Genomic DNA, 19690 nt, shown 5'->3' on the forward strand with positions numbered 1-19690 from the left:
CCAGTCCGCTGTAGATTTGGTATTCTTACACAGAAGGTTCCCCACAGGGCATAAAGAGGCCCACGTTTCTTCTCTTCAACCTGGCCGCCTGCCCCACACTCCCGCCAAGAGAATAAATCTGGGAAGTACACAGAAGGTTGGGCCCAGAGAGAGGCAGAGTTGGAATTCCTCATTCAATGGAGCCAATCCCTCTCTTCTCATACTGGACTGGGAAAGCTGCCAGCAGATGCTAGGAGGAAGAGATTAACTGAGAGCTCAGGAATTTTAACTCTTGGTGGGAAGCCAAGGCAGAGGGGTGAAAGGAATTCTGATGTGACACATGTTATAAACAAAAATCTGCCCTTTTTTCCCTTATGGGGTATCCAAGAGCCCATATAGAGTCCTTACATAGGTTCCCTATTGGTAGGAGAAAATAACAGAGGCCAACCAGAGAATATTGAGAAGCAAAGCAGCTAGTAAGCCTGATCTTTATTGATCTGTCGCAACAGGGTCCTCACTCACCACACGCGGGAGGGAGGAGGAACCCAGAACCAAGGTGTGCCTGCCCTTATATAGACATTTTAAATTCCCTGCCCTGGAGCTCAAGACCACCCCTCCATACATCATACATACATCACAGAAGGGGTGTAACCCAAGACCACCACCCCCAGAAACATCATACCTACATCACAGAAAAGGTGGTCTAAAACAGAAATTTGAATGTTGTTTATGTCCTCTGACAGGTTACCTGTTTAATGGTCACTTGATTGAATTGCCTGGGGAGCCTGGCCAGTCTTCTGTAATGATAAATACTTCGTTCCTGAGCCAGGTCACAGGCTCACACCCTATTCATATCTTAAATGTGCCCTTAAGACAGGATTTGTGAAGGAAAAGACAATGGGGAGGCTTTTCCATTTTCCTTTGACCTTGCAGAGAAAACATTTGGTCAGTTTGGGAATCAAAAATGGTTTCAGGTTGGTCTTCCTGTGCTGATCTATGTACGTGCTTGGTTGGTACACTTATGAACATTTAACATATATTTAAGACCTCAAAATTCCTATCACACACAGCGCCTCCCCAAACCCGAAACAAAAACCCTGCCCAGAGAGGGCAATGGCAGAGTTTTGTTGAAGCAAGGAAGACCTCGCATTTTAGCACAAAACTTCATTTTGTTTCATCGAAACAGAACAAAACCAACTTCCTTTGATGCATTCATTTTGTCCATAGCTTATTAAAGACAACAACTCTATACTGTTGTTGAAGTTAAAAGGCCATTGTTCCCTGATTCCCGAAACCTAGGTACCTCCGCCCCGCCCTGTCGCTCCAACTGGCGCACAGTAACACAGTGGCTCGCTTGGAAACATCTTTGTGGAATGAGACACATCTGTCCTGTAGCAGCAAGCTCTGGAATACAATGTCAATGTTTGCTGAGCAGTTCGTGCACATCCTAGGAAAAGGAGCACATAAAAGGGTACTGAACACTCCCAGCTCCAGCGCCACTGCCTAGGGATGGTCAATATGGTGCTCTTCATTCGACATTAAGACTGCAACTCCCATCATCCCCAACCATAACCGATGGTAGAGCTTGATACGCTGGCAGGTCTCTGGGTGATACACAGTAAATCAGCAAAAGCTTCTAACTCTTCGTTATTTAATCGTGACAGCTTAAATACTTTTTACATCCTACGTTACACTGTTGAAACAAAGGTAGTGTGATGGCCTGGAAATCAGATTCAGAGGCTGAACCTGAGGAATCCCAGCCTGCACAGGAGTCCCTGCCTCCAGGACCAGCTGAGCCAGGGCTGGGGCTTGACCCTGAAGGGTCCTCACCTGCGCTGGATCCTCAGGAGCAGACACCAGCTGAATCTGCTCTGATTCCTGAGGTGATGGAGGACCCATTGCCTGCAGGTGCTCCACTCTTAGCCCCGTCAGGGGAAGGTGAGGTTGCCTCTGGGTCTGGTAACCCTCTAGACTCTCCTGAGCTGCCGAGGCTCAGGGCAGAGAGGTGGAGGGAACTAAGTTCTTGCAGGAGGAGTGCTCGGCGCCAGGCTAGGAGAGGCAAGTCACCTGTGGACCGGGACCGCCCTATGCCTCGGGGCAGATAGAAGTCAGCCTGCCCAGTCCCAGGTTGTGGGAGCAACATTGTTGGTAATTGGTACCTGTCTGCACCCTGTCCTGCTCTTCTGCCAGAGTTCCTGACCTCGCCTGACTCCCTGTCTTGGACCCCGCTTCAGCTTTGACAGACAGCCTCCATACGGCACCCTCGACCTCGGACTGGACTCGGACCTTGCCGCACTGTAACCCCCCGGGACCAGCACAGGTAGCTTTGAGGAAAACCTGGAGTAGATCTTCCTATGAAAGGGAATACGAGCACAGGTCCAGTACAGTACTGAAATCAAAATCGTGGGCTGCAAATGCCTCATAGATACCTGGTTCCTTAATCCTACATGTGTTATCTCCTAAAAAATAAAATAAAAAATAGCATGGACATTTTTGTATTTTCAGACAAATACATATCATCTAGCTTCCTGATATTTTTTATTTAAATTGTCTGAAAATGTACAGTAAAAGCTTAAGATATCACATAGGGCTTAAGGGTTTCCTGCATGTAGTGTCTCTGGGAGCACACAGAGCTATTATCGCCAGCCTCACAACCTGGCCAGGACTTCATGGAAGCAGGTTGTATGAATCGGCACCTCTGCAGGGACAATCTTTATGCAGGACCTTTCAAAAAACATCATGGCCAGAATGGGAACTGGGGCAGTTGCTGATAAAACGCTGTGCGGAAGCGCCTGATCATACAAATGACGCCTTCAGGTAATGTCAGTCTGCAATCCTTGTGAATAGGCATAAGCGCTCCTGAGCCTTAGACAGAAGTGGCGCAGTCAGGAACTGGAACACAGGAATTTTAGAACCTCCCTCTCTTGCTATTATCAATGTTCCTACATCTCTAGATCCTATCGTTAACATGCCTCTAACTGTCCTTGCTTTCTAATCAGCCTAATGCATTGCAAGTCAGATCAAATTATTCAAATGAGCTACGTTTTCACAAGGTCAGCCCCAGGCCAGTTAAGGTTAAGATAACAGCCAGAGAATAAATTTAAAAAATGGTATTTATCCTTAGTGCAATCTGCACTGGAACTGAAAGTGGAAAAGAGTTAAGTGAAAGTCAATTCGAAAGGTCCATCCTTTTTTTTAAAAATCAAAATCCGTGGGGAAAGGCGGCCTTCTCTCAAGTTAAGTAAGGCACCGTCACCTCCTTGGGATCCTCACCTGACCCCAAAGAAACAGGCATTGCAAAGTTGCATTAGAAAAATGCTGACACAAGTGGGACCTGCAACAAAATGTTCCAGTAGAGAGTGTTCCAACCAGCCTTGCCCTTTTCCAGGAACTCCATTCCATTTCCTCCCCACTCACCCAGCAGTCAGAATTCCCTGGTCAGCTGATCATGCATAACCCTTACTAGGCTCTTTTGGGTCTGTCTCCACTCCCCACCCCCAGCACCCTTTAGTATTTATGTTCCTGATACGGAAGGGGGGGCATGTCTTCTTCACCTTCTTCTTCGCTACAATATATCAATTTATTTCCAATTGTCAATGTCAGAAGGGACTAAAATCTATAAAATTCATAGAAAATCAACATACCAATTTGCTCAATTTCTCTAGGACCCCATCACACCTCCCCTGTCCTCCATAATCCCTCAAGCAAGGTGTCAAGACCCTAATCCTGTCAAATCACTCTGCCAAGCCTTTCCTCCAGGAAATGCCAGTACATGGACCATTGTCTTCTCATCAGGATGTGCTTATCTGCGCATATCTCCAGCTCTGCATATTCCCCCCTCCCTCCTCCATATGTTAATCCTGTGTAACCCAACCTCTCTTTAATGTATTCATGATGTAACTGGGATGTATTTTGCACTGTATTCTGGGACATGGAGGGAAGTTTCAAAAGTTTATGTCACCCCTTTCTCGCTGTTCAATCTCGCCTTGAACCTGTTGCGCAATAAACTTGGATCTTCTGCAGCTTGCTCCTGTCTCCGGCTGAGCTCATTTTTCCTCCGCAGGGACCCGCGGACTTAGTCCGACGAGCTGGGTGGCGGAGCAGCCTCGCACCCAGATTTTTACCATAACAGTTCCTGAATATTTTTATGTACTCCTGCAAACCTTGGGGTTTTCCCAAACCTGCTTACGCCTTCCTCTTGGGCATGGATGGTGCCATTTTGGCTACACAAGGATTCTCATTCAAGGATTTTATAATCAGTTCCTTATTAGCATAGGATACCACAAGGAGGCACTCTGTTGTAGTTAAGAGCTTTTCAAAAGTGAGCCATCTGTTGGTTTGTTACACTCATTGCAATTAGAAGTACAGAAGGAGCCAGTGTGAAATGCTGTAACTTCATGTAAAATTAAGATTTAGCTAGGATCTTGCAAAACAAACACTGAGAAATTGTCTCTATTAATCCAGACAGGCTTGATTCTTTCAAAACAAACAGCAAAGTTCATTGGTTATTTAGGAAAGCCTTTTTGTAGGTTCTAGTTTGAACATTTTGCATTTTCTTCTTATGTAGCATTGATACATACCACTTAAACCTTCAATTTTAAATATATGTAAATAATCATAGATTCAATTCTGATTCAATTATTTGAGGGCTGTCGCGTATTTACTTACAGCATTTTATACCTGGCCCTTTAGCCAAAAAGACTCTCAGAACAGCTTGTTGTTTGACCTACAATGTTTTGTCCCCTATGGGGATTGTTCTGAACTGGACCCTTCTCAGCTGCTAAGACACCTTTCTTCTTCTAAATTTAAGCACCAACTGTCTGGTTTCATCCCAGTTTAAGTGGAGCTTAACTAATCCAAAGCCATCCTCACATTGGCTCATTGAGACTACAGAGCTGTGCCTGTCTAGCTGGCCCTTTGCGTGAAACCGGTAGCATTTCAGGGAACGCTACCTTGGAGGTCCTGGCTTTCAGTATTCTACCTGGCAACCTAAATTTTGCTCCGATTACCTCACATCTGCCATTGGTGCCAGCATGCACCATGACAACTGACTCCTCTCCAGCACTATCTACCAAGCTATTTAGGTGACACCTGCAACCTTCATGCCACACAGACAATTCACCATGTGGTCCGCAGAGTGAATTTGGAGTGATCCGTGTGTTGTTGTTTAGTCGTGTCCGACTCTTCGTGACCCCATTGACCAGAGCACGCCAGGCACTCCTGTCTTCCACTGCCTCTCGCAGTTTTTTCAAACTCATGTTAGTAGCTTCAACAACACTGTCCAACCATCTCACCCTCTGTCGTCCCCTTCTCCTTGTGCCCTCAATCTTTCCCAACCTCAGGGTCTTTTCCAGGGAGTCTTCTCTTCTCATGAGGTGGCCAAAGTATTGGAGCCTGAGCTTCAGGATCTGTCCTTCCAGTGAGCACTCAGGGCTGATTTCCTTAAGAATGGATAGGTTTGATCTTCTTACAGTCCATGGGACTCTCAAGAGTCTCCTCCAGCAAGTAGTCCCAATTGTTATAAACACAACCGCTAAAGGAAGGCTGTTTTTATGCAAAATAGAATTGCAGTGACAAACAATTGGATATGAGAAAAAAGATTTAAAGAAAGTGCTATAAGAAATTGAAATTAGGGGTTGCTGAAATGATTTAAAACAGGGATGCAGAAAGGGGAGGTATGGGGAAGTCGCTGAAAGAAGGTTTAAGGAAAGAAAGGTCAAGAAATTATACGTGTTTATATGTTTGTTTGTTTATGTATTGTGTTGTATTGTCTTTTAATATGTGTTGAAAAACCAATAAAAAATTTATAAAAAAAAAAAAGGAAGGCTGTTTTTAGTGGCATCTCAGACACTGGCTAAGTCTACCATGTGTTTAGGCCCTCAATCCCCGATATGTGAAGTGTGCAGCCAGGCAACTGATTATCTGCCAACCATGGGTGTAGTCAAATCAAGATAGATAGCTGAGGTTTTGTCCCCCCCAAGTCCTGGCTACACCCAGGCTGCCAACTTTTCTCTCTTTCTGCCTTTGGACAGTGAAACGACCTGCAGTTCCATGGGGAAGAAAGGAGCATGTAGCCTGGCAGCAGACCACACAGCTCCCAACAGCTGAAATGCCTCCTTTTACAGGAAGGTGAAATGCAATGTTCTCCCAGGCTGTTGATCAAGCTCCTGCAATTTGTTAATGGGCATTTGCATGGCTGGATTTTCTTTCATGCTGTTTTATATTGTATATGCATATTATATTTATGGAGATTTTACACTATTTTTATTGCGATAGATTTTTATGGCGACCGTGAGCTGCTCCAGCGGCTCCATCCCTGAGATAGCAGTCATTATTTTTTTTTTTCATAAGTAAGTAAACCTTACATAAATAAGCAAACTGCTTAGAGGTTTCTTACGATCAAGCAGTATATAGTTTTTGTTAAATAAATAAAGCAAGCTCACTTGGGAATCTTTATGGCTTGAAAGATAGGGTGGCGGCAATAAAAAAAAGCAAATTGAATCAATTTGTGGCTCCTCGGTGGTGTAGAAGAGGCTCTCTTCCTGCAGAGCTGTTGTGAAAATACACTCCCCCCCCCCCCAAGAAAAATACGCCTACACAATCTGTTGTAGGATGGAACAAGAAATGGACAGGAGAGTATAAAGGAAAGAAGCAGGAGGAGTAGATAGAGCCCAGCTTAGAAGCAGTGCCCCATGAAACTCCCCCAGGCAGGGTTGCGGTTTGTGCCCCACAGAGCTTGCAGTGTAAGAATGAAAGGAGGCAGCAGGGGATGTAGGAAGCAATAAGCAGGCACAGTGCACCAGCAAATCATTATTAAGTTCGGGGGGGCGGGGGACATTAATCACTGAGCTGAACATTGCTGTAACATTGGGGCAGTTCCAGAAAAAATGAATAGTTAAACCCTGAAAAGATACTGGTTATTTCTTTGCGAGATAAAAGAACTCCCATAAATTCTCAGCAATTGTTCCTAACTTTGAAAGAGACTTCCTTAACTAGGGCAAACGTGAAAAGAACAGTATTTACGCAAACCATTAGTTTTTGCCTACTCTGGTTACTATTGCTGAAATTACATGTGCACAGCAAACAGGCTGTCTCCTTATCAATTCTTCTCTGTCTCAGCTTGCATTGGCAGCAAAATTCTAATCTTATCTCTGCCATCGCAGCCTGTGGCCAAAGAAATGACTTCTTGTTGCATATGAAGTTCAAAACAAGCTGCAGAATATAGAAAAGTGGAATTGTTTATTGGAAAGACCATTGCAGAATTTCTATTGTTTTATTTTGTCAATTAGGTACTGCCTAGTTGTGCCACTTGGGGACTGCACTGAGTAACAAGCCTTTAAGTCAATTAAAATAAAAAACAAACACAACCAAGCATAAGAAGATATTTGAATAAAAATCCCAAGCACAGGTCCTTTACTGAGCTTGGCTGTCAGGATTTAAGCCTGCTTCTCAACTCTGAACTGGGTGTGCATGTTAATCTGAGAGATGCCTGGCAGTGATTAAGACTGGGTGTCACCAGCCAGCTCTGGTCAAAGGAAAGTCAACAAAGAGGCTTCTTTTCACCTTTTACCAGAGCAGGTCTCCCATGAAAGTTTCTGGAGCTAGCTATTCACTGGTCTAAGCAATTAGAAAAACTTCTGCTGAGCCAGATTCACAGGCAAGCAACTGACTGGAAAACTTCCTGATGTGTCTGGGGGGCACATACTAAATTATGAATATTGTAAATTTTCCTCCTTTAATGTTAAATGACAAGAATATGTTCAAACTAATTGGCTTCCATTTCCCATTTTCCCATGTGAATATTCTAAGCTTGTCTTCAAACTACAGGGACTCTATACATACATGTTTACAGAAGTGAGTGTGGTGTGTTTTGAATTAAGCTTATTCCAAAGCAGGTATGCACAGAATTACAAGCTAAATTATTTCTTAATTTAGCAATGGCTTCCACAATCATTTCTATGGAACCTAGGTAGGTGATATAAGCTTCTTATCATTACAGAACTGGGAAATATGAGATCCTGGATCCAGCACAAAGTCCTTAGCAATATTCCCATTATGGTCTGCACTGATATTCCCAGGTAACAGGCAAGCAACAGGAACATATTTTAACAAACTTTATTGAATGTTGTAAGATAGTGACTATAGATAATATCAGTAAATAACAATACAAATATATAATAATATGGGAACATAGGGTGGTATTCAACTAAGTTTTACTCAGTGTTTTACTCAGAGTAAACTACCAAGATTGTTTCGGGGTATTTAGCAGATCTTTAAAACTAAATTGAAAGTTGCCTGATTTATTCAACGGTGGCTATCTAGTCTTTTATATAGTGTATGTGTTTGGATTATCAATGTATTTGGATGACTTTGTAGGATTTTATTGTTTAAACTTATGCAAATAAAGGCCAATAATAATAATACTCAGAGTAGTTGCATTGAAATGAATGAACTTAGTCATGTTCATTAATTTTTGTGGGTCTACTCTAAGTAAAAAACATCTTTGAATTCCTCGCATAAAGATCAGCTTTTATCAGTTAAAATGAAAATGTTTTAACTCACTCTTAAGAAAAAGATGTGAAGGTCCAGAAGAAAATGCAGGAAAAAGTTATCCTTGTTTTTTCAAAGGAACAACCCCCACCCCAAATTAATGCAATAGAAAACTTTAAAATTTGGTGAAACGTTGAAAAGATGCCTGTTCAAACTGTGTAGCATGTGGAATTTTATATAAGAGAAGCTAAAACATATGGGGATGATAATTCCTGCATATGATGCATGTAAGCAATATAGAACACTCAGATCCAAGAAGCATTTTTCGACCATGCTAAAATGTGCTGAGGTCTTCATTAAAGTAGTGCAGAAGCTTCACTGGTTGCAAAATATTGTTTTTCTTCTTCTAGCGATTGTTTCTGTGATGTTTCGTCTTGCTGTCATACAGGATGCGCCCCTGGCTCTTTGAGTTTTCTGCTACAAGTGACGGTGCAATCAAGGCACGGTGTTTTCTTTGCAATCATGATAGAGGAAGTATACAATGGTATATACTAGTTCCCTTCCCTAACAAGAGGGAAATTTGTTCTCTCTTCCATGAGGACCAAAAGCTCTGGTTGGATACAAATCCATCTTATTTAGCAGCAGATGCCTTTTGTACATGACCAACACAGACACACACTTCTGGCTGTTCATTAGCTGACAAAAACTAAAGCACCTTTCTTTTCAACTAACATTATCTCTACCAGTAAAGTGATGAGTCGCTCGCATTTTTTAAGGTTAGGATATTTTATCCAAGGCTACATACATAATCTTTTTTGCATTCAGTACTTTTACACTGATGCTTATGGTAAATATCAATCTGACTTAGAATCAGTATTCAATTTTGGACATAAAATTCAACTTTGTCCTGCAAGCCAGACCCTAAATCCCCCACAGCTCGAAACTTCCACTCTAGTATACAAACCCCTCATCTAGCCAGGTTCACAATTTCATTCCCTTGTTTTATGTAACCCTTCCCCTCAGAAAACAAAACCTTTTAAGTCTGTTTGGTCTCTGTGGGATTCTCCAGCCCATGCCTTCTCCACAGGTTTATTATTCCTTTGGAACTACTCAGGACCCAAAAAAGAACATTAACGCCTTGTGTTCTCTCTTTAAGGTACAGGCAATGACCAATTTACATGTGTTTGATATGCGTGTGATGGTGACTGCTCATGTACACATCAGAGGGACACAAAAGTGGCCAGAAAGGGGGCAGAACAGGCTTATGTGTGTTCCACCATCATGCGCGATAACCTGGAAAACAACCAGAATCAGAGGATGCCTGTATTTGTTCTGCTTTCACCATTTTGAAAAGGTTCAAGGAGAACCCAGGTTGCTGGCTCAGGCACTGCACCATGCAGGGATCAGAGTGACCTACTAACCCTTGCTTCCCTTCACTCTCCCATCATAAGCTTTTTCCTGTCTTAAGCCAATGGGAACTGGAGTCCAGACTTTCTACTACAGGAACTGTTGGTTTTGGTTGGGTTTTTTTTATGAACAAGCACAGCTACCTGCTATTTTTGTTGAAAAAATAATTTAGTTTTGTAAGTTAGCAACAGAAGCTAATTCTGACTGGCACCAACTGGCTAGCACCCATTCCACCACCAAGATGTATTTTCTCTTCCCAATGCTCATTTCCCGATTCGTTCCAAAAGCAGAGCATTGAATGGAATGAAACACATACTATGGTTTTACATGCAGTTAACAATTATGCAAGAGCAGCAGGTGGGGAGACAGTATGAATGTCACACTAGATACTTAAGAATTTTTAGCAGGAGAGAGTTCCCACCAATATTCAAAAAACCAAAGTAGAAAAGATTGCATCTCCTGTTTTGCTTTTTTTTTTTTTTTGCAAAATTATTAAAGTTCCTGCCCTAGATCAGTGGTTCCCAATTAGCTAATTACGGAGGACCCCCTATTTTTTAAAAGCCAAGCCACAGCCCCTCTACTTTTGATAACTCAATGGTAGTTACCTCTGCAAAGCCATTTTTTGAATAAAATATGGGGTAGCCTCTAATCAGCAAAGGATTTTAGGTGTATTAAAAAAACAGGCTAGGGCTGAGCGATATAGGTTTTCAACATCATGATATATCAGCAGCTAAACATCACAATATTCCGATATATCACGATGTAGGCATGAGGGAAGAAGCAGTCAGGGAGATCAGATGAGTGGGGGGAGGAGAGGAAGTGGAGTCACCTTGCATACATGGTTTGAGTGGGAGGGGATGGGGCGCCCTCAGCTCAGAAACGTTGTGCGATATCCATGGGGCCTTGAAATCAGCTGCCCTGCTCTTCCTCATGAGAGGAGCGATATATATTGCTGCATATTGCTGGTCAGAATCGTTATTGCGGTATGACTTCAAAACCGATTTTGGCCAACATGTGGAAAAAGTACACAGCACTAAAACAGACCGTAACACCTGCGATATTACCATGCAAAATGACAAAAAAAATAAGTTTGGGAGGGGAAGAAAGGGATGGAGCGGCGGACCCCCGAGTGCATTCCGGAGACCCCCAGTAACTGGGAACCATAGTCTTAAGATAATTTTATCATGTGCACAATTTCTGCATAGGAAGGCCCCGTGCCCTCAGAAAAAACCCAAGTCGAGAATAATACAATTATCACAACTGTAACAAGAGTTCAGAAGTTTATTACAACCCTGGCAACTGCCAATGGAACCGCACAGAGGACAGCAAAACGGGGACGGCGCCCGTGTCGTTTCCATATTCGGTTCTCCCAGCAGGCGCAATAAAACCGCGCCGTTTCGTCTTTTCAAACGTTCAGATTAGGACGCGCCCGATTTCACGTCCTCGATCAGCGCTCTTCTTTATCGGAAGTGTGCGAGGCTGAGTCCGCCTCTGCTCCGCAAGTTTTCTGGCAGGAGCCGCCGGAGATGGGAAGGAGCGTCACCGTGCCTCCCCTCGGAACATGCTTGCCCCTGCGGCTTACCTGCTGACTTTGGCGACTCAAGTTTCCAAAAAAAGATACACACACACACAGGCTGCGATCCTACGCCGCGTTTTCCTGAGGGTTAACCTCGCACCACTGAACTCAACGCGACTTAGTGCGCAACTACTGAACCAGGGCTTTCCGCGAGCTTCTCCGGCTCTTCTCCGATACGACGGTGGGCGGGGGAGGAAAGAAACGAAGGAAGGGAGAAATCTGCCGAAAACAACCCAGGCGTGCCTTTTATTCCCCTGCCAAAAGCGGCCAGCCTAAGAGCTCCTCCTGCCCTACTCCGGGGACGGCGCTCCCGAAGCCGCCTCACAGCCCCCAAAATGGCTGCCAGGGCCTCGCGCCTGGGCGTGTGCGCGCGTGAGGGGGCGGGGAAAAAGCCGCTTCCCCCCTGGCGGTTGGGGAAGGAAATGCGCTGCGAAACACGAGCTCGCGCCGTCCGCTCCCCTCACGGCCCCGCCTTCTTCTCCTCTCCTCCTCCCCCCTCCCCCTCGAATGCGTATTTTCCTCCCACCCACCTCCACTCTTTCCAGTGTGCCGGCGAGCCTCCCCTTTGCCCATCAAGGAGAGCCAGCCAATCAGGCCAGCGCTTGTCGGAGGGGGATGGTGCCGGGAGGAGGGGTGGAGAGCGAGAGGGAGAGCGAGCGCGCGCGAGGGAGGGAGAGGTGGGCGTGGCCGTTGCCGTCCGTCTGAGAGCGAGGCTGTTGCCTCCTCCCCTGCCCCATGCCCGTCCCCTCCCCTCCCTCCCCCCTATCTTTCTCTCTCGCTCTCTCTTCCCTTCGCTACCGGCACATTCCGCCGCCCTGGGAAGGCCTAAGCCAGCGGGGAGCGACTTGAGAAGGCGAGAGGAGGAGGAGGAGGCCGCCCGGTTTGGCCCGCCAGCCCGCCACCAAGCCAGGCCAGCCAGGGAGACCCGCCGCGGCGCAGAAGGGAAGGCGAGCGAGCGAGGCGAAGGGGCGGAAGCGGCGCCGGGAAGAAGGGGCCCGGCTGGGTCCGGCCTGGGTGTCGACGGAGAAAGAGGAGGGAGGAGAGGCAAGAGGAGAGGCCGCGCTCCCTACCTCCCGCCATGGCCGACAACGAGAAGCTGGACAACCAACGGCTGAAGAACTTTAAGAACAAAGGCCGAGACCTGGAGGTAGCTCTTCTCCCTCCTTAGCCCGGGCCTAGCAGCCCGCTTCGCGCGAAGGGAGGGGCCGGGTGGGCCGGCAAGCGAGGTCGGGGATCAGTTCGGACAAGGCCTCCGCCGCAGAGGCGGTTGGCTGTGGCGTCTCTGCTAATCTCCCGTGGCGGGGCCTACCTATCTCGAGGCGAGGCCTGAGCCGGACTCGGCCACTCCGTCAGCGGAGAGACAGGGCAGACCGGCCGGCGGGTGGGTGGGGTTGGCTGGCTTTCCCTCACGAGGGGACGCGTCGCCACTCCGTACCCGCGGGCTTTGGGAGGGCCCAGGCCCGGCCGCTTCTGCTCGCCGTGGCGAGGATGCTTCGCGGGGGGGGGGGCGTTGGAGGAGAGAGCGGGGCAGGCCTTTTCTGCCTCTCCTTTTCCGTCCTGGGCCTCGGACTTTCCCGGCAGGCGGGTGGGAAGGGGCAGTAGCTGGGGCCAGGGTTAGCAGAGCGGGAAATGGGAGGGGGGCAGCAGCCCTGCTGGAGCGGATGGAGGCGCCCCTCTCTACCCACCCACTCAGCTGCCTGACATGGAAACTGCCTGTCAGATGACATGTTTTCTCTTCTGTTTTCTCTCTCCGCTTCCCGTGACACGCGTTTTCTCCGTAGGAACCAGACTTTGTGAGCTACACACCACGGCAAAAATAGCTTTTAGGGCGCTACACGTTTTATATATTTATATACACAGTGTGGTTAAGGAGGCTAATTACATCGAGTACTGCCAGGTAACACGGTAGTTTGTTTATATATATATATATGTGTGTGTGTGTGTGTGTGTATGTATATATATGTATATGTATATGTGTGTGTGTCTGTAAATGTATGTGTGTGTGTGTGTGTATATACACACACACACATACACACAAACTACCGTGTAACCTGGCAGTACTCGATGTAATTAGCCTCCTTAGCCACACTGTCACGGTGCAAACAGGCAGAATACGCATGCAGCGTTTTAAAATATGTAAAACCCAGCCCCAAGTTGACCATATTAAAACCAAATTTTAATCAGCATTTCTTCAAAGGTAGCGACTGCTCCCAGAACCATTCACCTGTGTTCAGAAGAAACATGTTCACATGCATTTTATTTAAATGCTAGTTTAAACTTAAAGCAGTTAAATGGGAAATATTTCCAAGTATTTTTCACCAAGTTGACAATCTGTGTCTTCCCTGTGTTTAAAAATAAAATAAGAGTATGACTTCAAGTGTCTCGTCAAAGATCTGGCTTTGGATATAGTCAGCTGTGAAGAGCAAAAGCATGTAAACATAATTACCCCTCTTTTCAGCAGTGTAGAATATCAATACAGGTTGGAGCAGCTCAGGATTCTGTCCCAAGTTATATACCACAGTGTATAACAGTGGTGGTCAGGCTTCTTGGCTAGCTGATGCCACAAGGCATGTCTGAAAGCCAGCGTGGTGTAGTCTCTCAGCCTCACTCACCTCACAGTTTGTTGTGGGGGAGGAAGGGAAAGGAGATTGTTAGCCGCTTTGAGACTCCTTAGGGTAGTGATAAAGCGGGATATCAAATCCAAACTCCTCTTCTTCTGAGCATTTGCCAATCTAGAGCCAAATGAATACATATGTAACCCCACCCCCTGGTGTGCCATGAGATAGTTTGTGCCCCTAGATGCTGAGCTATGGAACATGCAGTCACACAGTTCTGGTGAGCAGATACCCGCCAATTACATTGTCTGTGTCACAGATTGGCCACCCATGGCACTTAACATGCATTTGTTAAGTGCATGAAAGCGATATGTCCCAGTTTATATCTCTCTTGCCCCCAGAATTGCTGGCAGGTAAACAGTCCTTTAGCCTCGATCTCATCTTTAAATTGAGAAGATAGTCACAGTATAGCTATTATTCTTAAAACTACCATCCTATATATACACTTGTCTGGAGTAAATCCCATTGAATCCAGTGGGACTTCTGAGTAAATGTATATAAGATGGCACTTCATGTTTCATTTAGAGACGCCTAAAAATCACAATTTTTCCTTAAGTGAAAGTGATTAATTGTGTGAGGTTGATGCATTTTTTTCAAGAGCCTTGATCTCTCTGAAAAAAACTGTAGTTCCAAGAGTTCCCAGAAGAATCCATGACTTGTATACTGCTGCCCTCTGCTTTTCATTTTTTCATAGAAATATTGTGTATTTCTGAATAATCAGTTGGGAAAATATCCTGATTTTTTGCCCTTCACTAATTTACCTGCATACTTGCCAGCAGCTAGCATAACCTTTGAATTCTTCATAAATGTCATGTATTCTAGGCAGCAACTGCTGAACATTTTGCATCTGTTCTGTGATATGCTTATTTAAAGCTTTCATTCAAAACGTGAAAAATACTGGAATTAGTCTGTCAGCTGTTGACATGGTAACTATACAGCTTTTTAAAAAGAGGGCTTTCCCACTTTGCTTTTCTGTAGAGTAGGATTGTACACCACTCTATGGGGTGTGGAACTGAATATTTCATGGTAGCCCTAGGTTCCACTTCCCTGCTCTCCTGAAAACAGACCTTCTGCCTGAGTCCTGTGCTCCCAGGACAAAGGGATCCCCAGTATTGAATCAAATTCCTTAGTCATCCAAAATCCATCTGTCTTTGTGACCCTGATCTGGATTTACTTACTGTTCTGCTGTTTCTGAATAGGCATATTTAACATAAGCCTTTATAACACTGCATTTTACACTGGATCACTTTTAATTCTAATAAGCTTTACAGTTCAATCCCACGTGTGTTTATTACTTAGAATTAATTCTCATTGTATTATGCTGGGCTTGATCTCCAATAAATATGTTTAGAACTGCAATCCTAGTTTCCAAGGTGCAGTTGGAAAATCCAACATATGATTTAATTTTCAGGAGTTTGTAAAGCACCCATTTTTTGCAGAGATAAATTTTGAAGCAGTATTTTTACAGATAATATTTGATCGTTGTGAGATAAAGTAATGAAAAGGACATGATTTATGCCAGTGTACGAGAGACCTTCTATCATTTTGAAATTAGTGTCTCTGAGGCTCTGATTGCCAAAGTATTCATGCACTCTGATCCAATTATTTGCTGTGGGTGCAGGATATTTGATGTGCATTTAGAGTCCCCCTCCAAAAAACTGCATATCTTCCTTGAAAAAGCCTAGGATGCTCAGATCTACATTCTCTGGATTTCTTGGGGTAATTGAGCACACATAGAGTTATGTCACAGTAATAAGCCCATTAGGTTATACAAGATAACATATATCAGGGGAGCAAATCAATAACACAGTTCCACACTACTTAACGGTTAGTGGACTATGAATAAACCTATTTTGTAAAGTCCAAACACAGGCTTTTAAACTAGCTTTGTGTTTTAAACAATTAGATGTGTTATGGAGTTGAACAACCAGCTTGCTGTCTTTTTAAAAAAATATTCGAGTAGTGGGGTTTGGGGTTAATGGAGGCAGGTCCAATTAAGTTAGCTGATGGTACCAAACTGGAATGGGTAGCTAATGTGGTAGAAGACAGAATGTGGATTCAAGATGACCATAACAGATTGGAGAACTGGGCCCAAACTAACAAAATGAATTTCAGTTGGGATGAATGTAAGGTTCTACACTTAAGCAGGAAGAACCAGCTGCATAAATATAAGATGGAGGCATCTGGCTTACCGGTAGTACATGTGAAAAAGACCGGTCTTACTAGACCACATGCTTAGCTAATGCTATTCTAGACTGCATCAACAGAAGTATAATATCCTTATCAAGGAAAGTTCTGCTTTAATCTGTCTTGATCAGACCACACCTGGAGTACTGTGTCCCGTTCTGGGCACCACAACTTAAGGATATTGACAAACTGGAAGGTGATGTGCAGAGGAGGGCAACCAAGATGATCAAGGGTCTGGAAACCATGCTTTATGAGGAATGGTTTGAAGGAATTGGTTATATTTGGCTTGGAAAAGAAGAGACTGAGAGGATATATGATAGCCATCTTAAGATAACTAAAGGGTGTCACATGGAGGATGGAGCAACCTTGTTTTCTCTTGCTCTGGAGGGTAGGACCCGCACCAATGGCTTCAAGTTCCAAGAAAGGAATTTCTGACTAAACATTAGGAAGAATACTGACAGTAAGAGCTGTTTGACAGTGGTATGGACAGTGGAACTCCCTCAGGAGCTTGTGAACGCTTCTCCCATGGAGGTTTTTAAGCAGAGGTTGGATGGCCATATGTCACTGATGCTTTAGCTGAGATTCCTGCATTGCAGGGGGTTGGGCTAGATGACCTTTGGGGTACAACTCTACAAATCGGTGTTTCTCTGACATTGACCTATAGCAAACCTTTGCTATAGTGCTCTCCTAATGCTTGTCATAGATGCATTATGTAGTGTGATTTGAATTTTTTCAAGTGTCATTATGCTCAACAGTTCCTTCAGAAGTTGTTCTGTCCTGCTGTCATCAGCAAATCCTACTTTTATAATGTTGCAATTCTGTATTGATGCTGAAGCTTGGGGACATTACATTCTGAATGTTACACCTCTGAAATCTCTGCTGGTTTGTAGTTGGAGTGTGGGAAGATTTAGGACCTTCCTGAAATACTTTGCTACATAGTTTGAGTGCATATTGAGTGAGATGCATCACAGGATCCTCTGCAATATTTCAGAGGATGCTGACCCACATTTCTAATTACATGCCGTCATTGCAAGAGATCCTGGGACATAATCTCAGATCATGCACTGTCCTTATTGCTACATCTAAAAATACAGTCACCTAAAGCAATGTTTCCCGACCTGTGGAACCCCAAGAGCATAGCCTGGGGGGCAGCTCCCCCCCCCAATAAGTAAAAATCAATACAAATCTGAGGTTCTGCCCCTTAACAAAAATATTGGCTACACCCATGCCTCCCCCATCCTACTGGTAGAAAAGTAGTTATTTAAATAACTTGTTTGTAAATAGAACATGCTTTATTTATAATTTTTATAATTTATACAAAATACAGTTACATAAAATGATAATGAAATATTGTTGAAGCTGAAAAACATAGAATCATGGAGCTGGAAGGGACCTCAAGGGTCATCTTTCTAGTGCATCCCCCTGCAATGTAGGAAACTCTGCTAAAGCATCCCCTACAGATGGCCGTCCAACCTCTGCTTAGAAACCTGCAAGGAAGGAGAGTCCAGAACCTCCTGAGGGAGATCCATGTTCTATGTATTATAAAAAGTAAACAACACTTATTTGACACAGAGGGGGAAACCTACAGATAGAGTCCAAAAGGCGCACAGGAAGTTATGTGAAAACGGGAGAATTTTAAAAAGCAAGTGGTCCTCACTGATCTGGTGCAAAAAGATATTGTTGTCCAGAGGAGCCCTGGCTGCCCAGATAAAACTATAGCCCCACAAACCCTTACCTGGGAGTTAGGCTCACTGAACTCATTGTGGCTTTCTTTGTGTTATTTACTTAGTTATTTACTAGATGCACGTCAGCAGCACCAGACAACCCCGTTCAGCTAGGTGCTGGGGTGGATTGCACCCTGCGCCGTGCAGAGCCAGGCCCAGGCTGCCACTTGGTCCAGACTGGCGGTAGCAACAAGCAGCTCCGACTCGCACTGCCTACCCATTGCCACCCCACCCCCGCACTTACCTGACCTGGAGGTTCTGGATCATGGGCTCTGCTGATCAAAACGAGAGCCTCAACGATCGCCCTCTCCCACAGGAAACAAACTGGGACTGCTCTAAGAAAACACACATGCCAAAAAGAAGCGTTCAGCCCTTGTGGGCTGCCCCCCCATCCGCTTGCAATTGGCCAAGCGGATAGCCAGCCAATCAGGAATATTTTTTTATTATTGATTTCTTTTCTTCACTTCTCACTTCCCTCTGTGGCCCCCTAACCTTGTGCTGTAGCGCTCCATTTACGCGATTTTCACCTGTGGCCCCCTTGGAATATCCTGGCGTTCCCATATGGCCCCCAGTTGGGAAACACTGACCTAAAGCAATCTCTTGGTTTACTTGTGCAGTTGGTGAGACCTGATCAGAGGGTTCCTAGATCTGTGCAGATAGCAGAAATTCGTTCTTGATCCTGGAAGTGGAGTCACTTCTGCATTAAAATCAGATTTTGTACTTCAGAGGATACATATTGGCTTCGTGATATTAAGATTGCCTTTGGACTAGCAGCTCCAGTTTTTTAAACTGGATTTTCAGAAATATAAGTACAAACTGGAGAAGGTGGCAGGAGCAACTCAAAGTCATTGCCAATCTTTATGGTTGTGAGGCAAGATGTGAGATGAGCAGTGCTGGCCAGAATCTCTAGCAATTCAGTGGACAATGGTATTGTTTTAAGTGATCCCTGAGACCATGATAATATATGAGAAAATTGAAGGACTGTGGTATCTTTAAGATTCATGCCACCCGCTGAAGAGGCAATTCACTTCGTTTTAAATTTAAACAAAGAACTAACTTGTCTCTGCTGCAGTGGAAATGTCAAAGAATACAGGGCCAAGGCAGTTTAGGGCCTTAAAGTTAAGCACCAACACTTCAAATAGTGCTTGGAAACGTACTTGTGCAGTGGCTCTCAACATATTCTCAGATTTTATAAGCCACATTTTCATTCATGCTTGAACTATTGACCCTGTCTGAGTTTAATCAGATATTTTGTTGCCTGTATGTATGCCGATGGGTGTGTATTAGAAACGCCTTCCTATAGGAAATCCTTGGTGTGAAACCTCTGGCTGTCAATGTCAGTTTTGGACAATAGAACATGAATGGACATGCCTGAAATACTTACTTTAAATATTGAGCAACAGTACTGTTGGTTAGGTGTTGGATAGGATTGTATTTTTAGATGTTTTCCTTCTCTGTAATCTTTCTATGCATTGCTTATTTTTGTCACTGCTTTTAAAGTACTTTTTTAATTTGGCACAGATCTATGCTAATTTTTGAAAGCCATAGTATTGGTATGAAAATATGCTTCTTTAAAGCAATTGTCAATCTTCTATTTAGATCAATTGAAAGTTTTCCTAAAAATATTGGGATGGGGTGATACAGCTTCCTTAGCTGTTTCTCCCTGTTCTTAAAAGTACCACAGTGATGGTAGACAAGGAACAGTGTAGGCA

General features: G+C 44.5%; 1 protein-coding gene across 2 annotated transcripts in view; it reads left to right on the forward strand.

Moving 5' to 3' along the window:
- The first annotated feature begins 11865 nt into the window (after positions 1-11865).
- The window catches only part of KPNA4 (karyopherin subunit alpha 4), a 31520-nt gene continuing 23695 nt past the window's right edge, over positions 11866-19690 (forward strand). For both annotated transcript variants that reach the window (XR_014547966.1, XM_083613359.1), the window contains exon 1: positions 11866-12599. Coding sequence is in view for 1 of the 2 variants with exons in the window: in XM_083613359.1 (XP_083469485.1) it covers positions 12531-12599 (69 nt within the window). In the remaining variant the exon portion in view is untranslated. The remainder of the gene's footprint in view (positions 12600-19690) is intronic.

Source organism: Podarcis filfolensis (assembly GCF_964270895.1).
Source record: "Podarcis filfolensis genome assembly, chromosome: 5".
Classification (NCBI taxonomy): domain Eukaryota; kingdom Metazoa; phylum Chordata; class Lepidosauria; order Squamata; family Lacertidae; genus Podarcis; species Podarcis filfolensis.